At 39.6% G+C, this 7,126-nt stretch overlaps 1 protein-coding gene across 2 annotated transcripts in view; it reads left to right on the top strand.

Annotated features, from left to right (window-relative positions):
• Positions 1 to 7,126, top strand: part of NRAP (nebulin related anchoring protein) — a 50,389-nt gene that overhangs the window by 42,039 nt on the left and 1,224 nt on the right. Inside the window, exons 35-41 of one of the 2 annotated variants that reach the window (XM_071563598.1) lie at positions 694 to 1,005; positions 2,580 to 2,684; positions 3,351 to 3,449; positions 3,567 to 3,671; positions 5,221 to 5,328; positions 5,987 to 6,298; positions 6,542 to 6,694. In XM_071563598.1, the coding sequence (XP_071419699.1) occupies positions 694 to 1,005; positions 2,580 to 2,684; positions 3,351 to 3,449; positions 3,567 to 3,671; positions 5,221 to 5,328; positions 5,987 to 6,298; positions 6,542 to 6,694 (1,194 nt within the window). The remainder of the gene's footprint in view (positions 1 to 693; positions 1,006 to 2,579; positions 2,685 to 3,350; positions 3,450 to 3,566; positions 3,672 to 5,220; positions 5,329 to 5,986; positions 6,299 to 6,541; positions 6,695 to 7,126) is intronic. The other variant, XM_071563599.1, reaches the window with a different exon arrangement.

Raw genomic sequence — 7,126 nt, forward strand, 5'->3', positions numbered from 1 at the left:
CTTTATAAACATTAGCTGCTGTAATTTAATCCCCACAACTCTCTTGTGTGGTAGATAAGTGTTATTATCCCATTTCAACTACATTATGAACTCTTCAGGGCCCAGGCCTTCCCTTTAAAGTTCTAAGCACCCTGTTGATGCTATATAAATAAGCATTATCATCATCATCACTATTTCACAGAGAGGATAAATGCAAGATCATAGGGAGAGTCATAGTCCCAGCTACGATGAGAATGAGGGGTTGCTGGTTCTTATTCTTTCCAGGAAAACTGAATTTACTCTTTAAAATAGCTGGGTGGCATTTGCAAATCTGAAGGCTACAGAGTGCAGTGTTTCACTTTTGTGTAGATTTTTTTTTCTTCAGTCTTTTGTTTGTTTCTTTTATGTTCTCATTCCTAGTGATAAGAATAAAACTCTCAGAGATAATAAAATACATGATTTGAGGTTAAAATGATCAATGCTTCGGGCATATTTAGAAAATGTATTGAGATGTGCGTAATTTTAATGTTGCAAGTACTATGGTATTTAAATTTCAGAGCAATGGGATATTCAAACAATTACTTTCTAGTGCTACATAACTTGACTGCTTTTACAGAAAACAGATGTTTCAGTGACTTATCCTAAGTTAGTTTGCTAGAGTAGCCAGTCTAAGTTTGAAACATTTCACTTTTACCTTTTTTCTTTTATTTTTAGTACAAATATAAACACAACTTTGTGATGGAGAGAGGAAAACACATTGGTGTCAGAAGCGTTCATGATGACACCAGGTTGCTTCATTGCTTGCATGCTGCCAAATTACAGAGTGAACAAGAGTATAAGAAGGGATCCCAAGAAGTATGGTCTCAGTATCATCTACCCATGGACATGGTGAATCTTGTCCATGCCAGGAAAGCCCAGGCCTTAGCGAGTGATCAAGATTACAGGAGGAGACTCCATGAATTTACAGCCCTCCCAGAAGACATGAAAATGAAGTGGGCCAAAAGAGCCCACATGCTGCAGAGTGAGGTAAAGTCTTTCTTTCTGTTAACAGCAAATTGAATTTAGCAATATCAAGGCTTTGAGTGACTGGTGCGAATTGTATATTGACTTTTGGAGGTGTTTTTAGAAAGACCATTTGTATATTTATGTATGTGCAGCATCAAGATTTCGGATTGCTCCTCACATATGGAGTATATGTGAACCAGAGGTTCTCCTGTTATGAATCAGATAGAAAACCACAGTGGTCCATGTTACTTATCTTAGAGCTGAGGGATACCCACAACCATCTCTCAGCTGTTTGGATCACAGCCAGTCAGCGATTTGACAGCCACTGTTCTACATGCAGAACCCTTTGAGCAGGAGGTTAAATGCTCAGAATTGAGATATGTAAGAAGAGTTATTAAGAAGGTAATTTTTCAAACAGAAAAGACCATATAATATAACAAGTTCCCCAATGTGTTTGCAGAAATTGCTCACACAAAAATGTAATTTGAGACAAACTTTGATGACAGAAGTGATGGAATCTCAGCATGGGCCACATCCATACTAAATTTGCCTTCAAAGCACTGGCAGTATTGTAACCTTCTTTCTTACTCAGTGTACTTGCTCTCTGGTATCCCAAATGTACTTCCCATTGCCAGGATTTTTGAGATATTCTTGGAATGGCGCAGAAGCTATTGGTAAATGTAGTTCTTTGCTTTTCCAACTCTCCTTCCTTCCTTCTCTTATAATGGCTGACAGATGACATACAGGTAGTTAGATCCAGGAAGGCAGGATTTTTTACTATTTACTGGTATGTAATAGTGGTTATCATTATATGAAAGTGGCATTTCCAGGGAATTAGTCCTTGGACCATAACTGCATGTACTTCAGAGCTTGCCCACAGAGAACAGAAGATGAGTGAGAATCTCAGCACTTGGCTCTTTGCTTTTGGAGCCACCAAGTTAGCAAACCAGTGAAATGAGGAAAATGGTTTGTCTTATGCCCTCACTATCTAGTAAAGTACATCACATGAGCTAGTTTGTTGTCATGTTCTTTTACACATAGAGGGGGAACAAAAAACTGAAAAATGGATGATTGTATTAAAGTGACACAGTGAGCCACCATCACTCTGAAGTCAGATTGTTGGGATTGCAGATACTTTACCGATTTCCACTTTTTATTGGGTCTGCCTGATTTTCTTTACTAGATTAGGAGGTAAAGGCAAGCCTTTAATCTGAGCAAAGAAAGAGTAATGTGTCCTCCTAGAAATGAGGTTAATGAGGAAGCATGAACCAGATAAAATAATTAGTATTCCTGACTTGAACTCACCTCAGAAAATTATTTCAAAAGAGGTTCTTTTACGCCCAGTACAAACAGGTTATTACTTACTGCTTTGAGTCATACTAATTCACTCGTGGGGCCTTCTCTTGTAACTTGCATATGATACATTATTTAATTCCTGGTGGAACGAACAAATGCAAACAGTTTGGCTTCATGATCTGATATGTGCATGGCAAATGAAAAACCTCAAAATGTGAATATGAATCAGGGAGTTTTTAAAAAAAACCTTAATAGCTGTGGATACAAAACTGATAGTTAACGATTTTCATTTTTAACAGCATCGCTATAAATCAGACCTGAACTTCATGAAAGGAGTTGGTTGGATGGCTCTGAGATCTCCGCAGATAGAAAGTGTAAAGAAGGCTGGAGAGCTCATCAGCGAGGTAACTGATAAATCTTTCATGGGATAGCAAGTCTGTAGGAATTGTTTACCATCAAGGCTCCTCGTTACATGACACTTACGAATGTAGCTTATCATTTCCTTTTGATGTGGGAGCCTGTTTATACAAGGTGTAAGTTACCAAGAAGCAGTATGGGAGACACAAGTCCACTGTGTGACACCTGCTGAATATTTTCCATTCCAAATGAAACACAAGAGTATAAGCAAAACATGTAGCAATAAATAATTGCAGTAAACTCTATTATGAAATTCTAAGCAGGTGGTTATGGAAGTTATATAGAAAGTTACAGCATTGACAACACACTGAAGGGGCATTTGCCTGCTCAGTATCATGTATTAATGGAGAAAAATTATGAGCTATCAAAAGTGTAGTGTTCAAAAGCTTTTTCCATGTGAATTTTCAGTGGCAAGTCCTTCTTGCATATGCACACACAAAGAAGTTTGGTGCCTGGGCACCACAGCAGTTATACAGAGTCTTCCCTAGTCCCTAGCTGAAAAAGCAACTGAGACTAAAGCAGAAAAGAGGCTTCGAAAAAGTGTCTTTTATGTTTTACTCCAGTTATCACACACTTGGAATTGTCACATGTCATTAACAGAAATATCTTGTGGGGTTTTTTCCTTTGTTTTTGTTGCCTCCTTCACCTCTCAGGTAAAGTATCGTCAGAAGCCAGAAAGCTTGAAGTTCACTGCCGTGGTTGACTCTCCAAATTTGATTCATGCCAAAACCAGCTACCTCCAGTGCAGTGACGTAGGTTTCATTTTAATGTATAAATTATCTTAACTTTTGATGTGCTATAATGCATAAAAGAATTATTTCAACATTGCTTCCAGTATCAATTGCATTCAATGACTTCTGGCTCCACAGAGACTGTACAAGGCTGGAGGCTCCGAAGCCAGGCACAGGTACACTCTGCCTCCTGATCATCCTGATTTTATCCGAGCCCGCCAGAATGCACTTCTCATCAGTGATGTAAGTAAACCTTTTCCTTTGGGGAGGTGACTTGGTAAATTTGCTTGGGAATAAAACCCTTCAAGTATGTAGAAGCCAGATTCTCTGAGCCTGACAAAAACTAAGGAAAGTCTGAGGATGTGAACAGCCAACATGTTTCTAGTTTTGGGCTGGAGGAATCAGGAAAAGTCTATTAATTTTTCTTTTGAGAATTCATTTAACATTCCAGAGCACTAAGCTATTATTAAGGATTTCAGACCCTCAGTATGGCTATGGTTAATTATAAATGAAAATATTTTTCTTATGTTTAGGCGAGGGAGGAGGGAGAATCCTCTTTCCTTGACTGTATAATCTACCTTTCTGAAGCTGCAAAACTGTGTTGAACGTGGGCATAGTTCAACAACAGTCATCAGTCTGGATGTAACTGAATCAATGAGTGGAATTGGTTTAAAGAGAATTTGTTTCCACATTATCACATACAGAGGAACTCAGTCTATTCCTAATATCCTATTTCCTCATTAAATAGCTGCTGTCTTTACCTGTAGGGTCAGAATGACCTTAGTTTGTAAGAAGCTTTGAGTTCCTTGTTTGGTGATAGGTGCTCTAAAGGTGAAAGAAACAAATAGGATTTACATTTTTTGAAGTGATAGAGAAGGTAAAAAGGCAAATATTGTGTGCAAAGATTGCACACAGATGAAAGATTAGCCACAGACCTGTTAGCAGGGTGTGCAGTGATGCTTGCATTGCTTCTACCCAGGCTGTCTTGAAGGATTTCTCACATCTCAGTGTACCTTCAAATTTAGCACCACCTAGTACTGCAGAAGATTATCTTTTAAAATGTGGAGTGGGTTTTGTGCTTATATTCATATGATCACAAAACCCAGAAAGGATGACTCAAAGACTTACAGAAAGCAAGTTAATAAAATCAAAAAGGGACAGACAAAAGTGTCAGCTAAGATACCGTGACCATGGAGCAGGACCTGCAGACCTGGAGCTATTTTAAGAGAGCTACTAATGGAAGAAGAACCAAATCTAGAGCAACTTCTCTTCAGGATGTAAATGTGTTTCACATCCTCAAAGTCACATTAAATATGTTAGAACTGGCTGTTATTCCATATGAGTTAATGAAGCCACATGTGGCTGGGAATAGAGACAGGGATCATTTGAAAAGCTTGAAATAACTGGTATTGAAATTATGATGCCAGGAAACCCAAGACACTGTGAGTGGATGCATCAAAAGAGAGAATAAGGGCAATATCAATGCAATATTGATGTGACTGATGCATCACAGTTTCTAATAGAAATTAAATCACATCAAAACCAACCACATTCAAGTACAAAAGGAAACCCTGGTGGCACTTTTCAGATGAGGCATTTTATCATTATGGTGAATAGAAAAGAAGTTGAAGTGCTATAGCTATAGAACTGGATCAAAACCTTGGAGATGGTACTGATGATTCTTGATACAAATAAGCTCAGTAGGATAAAACATTTATTATTGCAGTTATGGGACTGCGTTTAAGAAACTGCAGGGGGAAATGACTGTTTCGTTCTTTTCTTTTCAACACAGAAATTGTATAAAACATCTTGGGAACAGACAAGGGCATCTGGCTATGACTTTAGGATTGATGCTATCCCATTCCAGACAGCAAAGGCTTCAAGAGAGATTGCCAGCGATGTAAGAATCATTCAGCTTCAAACACTTTCCAACCCTCTTCCCATGCCATCCCAACCTGTAAAAATGGGTGAATTCTGACATAAGTGAGCTTTGATCTGGTGTGGAAAAGTGGTGATTCAGTGAAACCAAGTGGTGATTAAGTGCAAAGATTTCCATCTAAAGGCTGCCATTAATACTGTCCAATACCAGGCTGCTCTATTACATGACCCAAGTGTTTTTCTTGGGAAGGAGCCATACTATGATGTAGTCAAATAAAATAGGTACTGGGCTATGAATAGTTAAAACATGGTCTAGACTAAAGTGGGTCATCTTTGAACACAGAAGACCACTGTGAGCAAGAAAGCAAAAGATGAAGGACCTTCATTGCTTGACCTGTGTATTGGGTGTGCCCAAAGGTGCAACAAGAGGATTTCTGATTGCTTTTGAGAAATGAGCACTTTGTCCCCCTTAAGTCTTTCCACTCCTTTAAAAATGAGCATAAAGGTCATTCTTCTAAAGTGTCTTGTTAAATTAGGAGATTTAGTTTGATATCCAACAAACCCCTGGTCTTTGTGCACTACTTTGTGCTACCACAGCATAACTGATAGCAAGGGAAGGGTAACAGAATTTGAAAGTAATGTGAATGTGAAAACAAGATTTTCCTCTGCACTTCCTGCAGTACAAATACAGAGAAGCCTTCCTGAGAGACAGAGGCCAGCAGATTGGATACCTCACTGCAAATGATGACCCCAAAATCAGACATGTCCTCAGAGTGGGGAAACTCCAGAGTGACATCCAATACAAGAGTGATTATGCCCAAAACAGGGCACAGTTCCAGAGTTACCTCAACCAGCCAGGATTCCTCCATGCCAAGAGAAGCCAGCAGCTTGCAAGCAATGTTAACTACAGGCAGCCTTTGCACCAATACACTTGTGATCCTGAGCAGCTGAATGTGAAACACGCAAAGCAGGCCTACAAGCTGCAGAGTGATGTAAGTACAGCTGAGTGACGTGGTCCTTCCATGTGCTAGGGGCTGTTTGTGGTAATGTTCTTCTCAGACCTTACTTATCAATAACATCACATTCTTGGAAGAACTACAGTCTGCTTGCTAAAATGAATAATCTGCTTGGTATTGATTCAGTTGTTTATATGCTCTCTCTTGAATACTCAGGGCATGGGATCTGATTAGAGCCCAACAAAACAACACACACTGGTGTATGTTTCATTCTCTCAGGTAAAATACAAGTCTGACTTGAACTGGCTCAGAGGCATTGGCTGGACTCCCCCAGGTTCTCACAAGGTCGAAATGGCAAGAAGAGCTGCTGAGCTGGCGTACCTCCGGGAAATGGGATTGCAGGGTGCTGCTGCTCAGTGCAGAACTGGAGTTGTAAGTAGAGTAAAATATTATTCTCACAAATCCCAATAGCTCTGCTCTCTATCGGCACACACCCTGTTTAACACTTCTGAATGTTCCCTGGAGTCTACAGTTCTCCCTATTATTGAGACAGGATATGTACACTTCCATCATGAAGCTTTGTGGCTGAGTGTATATCTTAATTTGAAGGAACCTACCAAGGGAATTTGGCAATGTCATGGCTGAGGAATTCCTGTAGGGACTAGGAAGTGCCACAGAATGGCATTTACTTTTATGATGGGATGTGTTTCCCTTAACTTGTGGATGTTGTCAGGTCTCCAAATGCCCTCATATCTCCGTGGAAAGCAGAAGTAGAGGTGGAAGGGACTCCTTGTGCAACTCCCATTCTTTTTCCAAATTTCAGCAGGACACCATGTGTTGCCACATAATCTGCACTGGCAACCA

The sequence above is a fragment of the Pithys albifrons genome, chromosome 9 (genome assembly GCF_047495875.1).
Source record: "Pithys albifrons albifrons isolate INPA30051 chromosome 9, PitAlb_v1, whole genome shotgun sequence".
Lineage (NCBI taxonomy): Eukaryota > Metazoa > Chordata > Aves > Passeriformes > Thamnophilidae > Pithys > Pithys albifrons.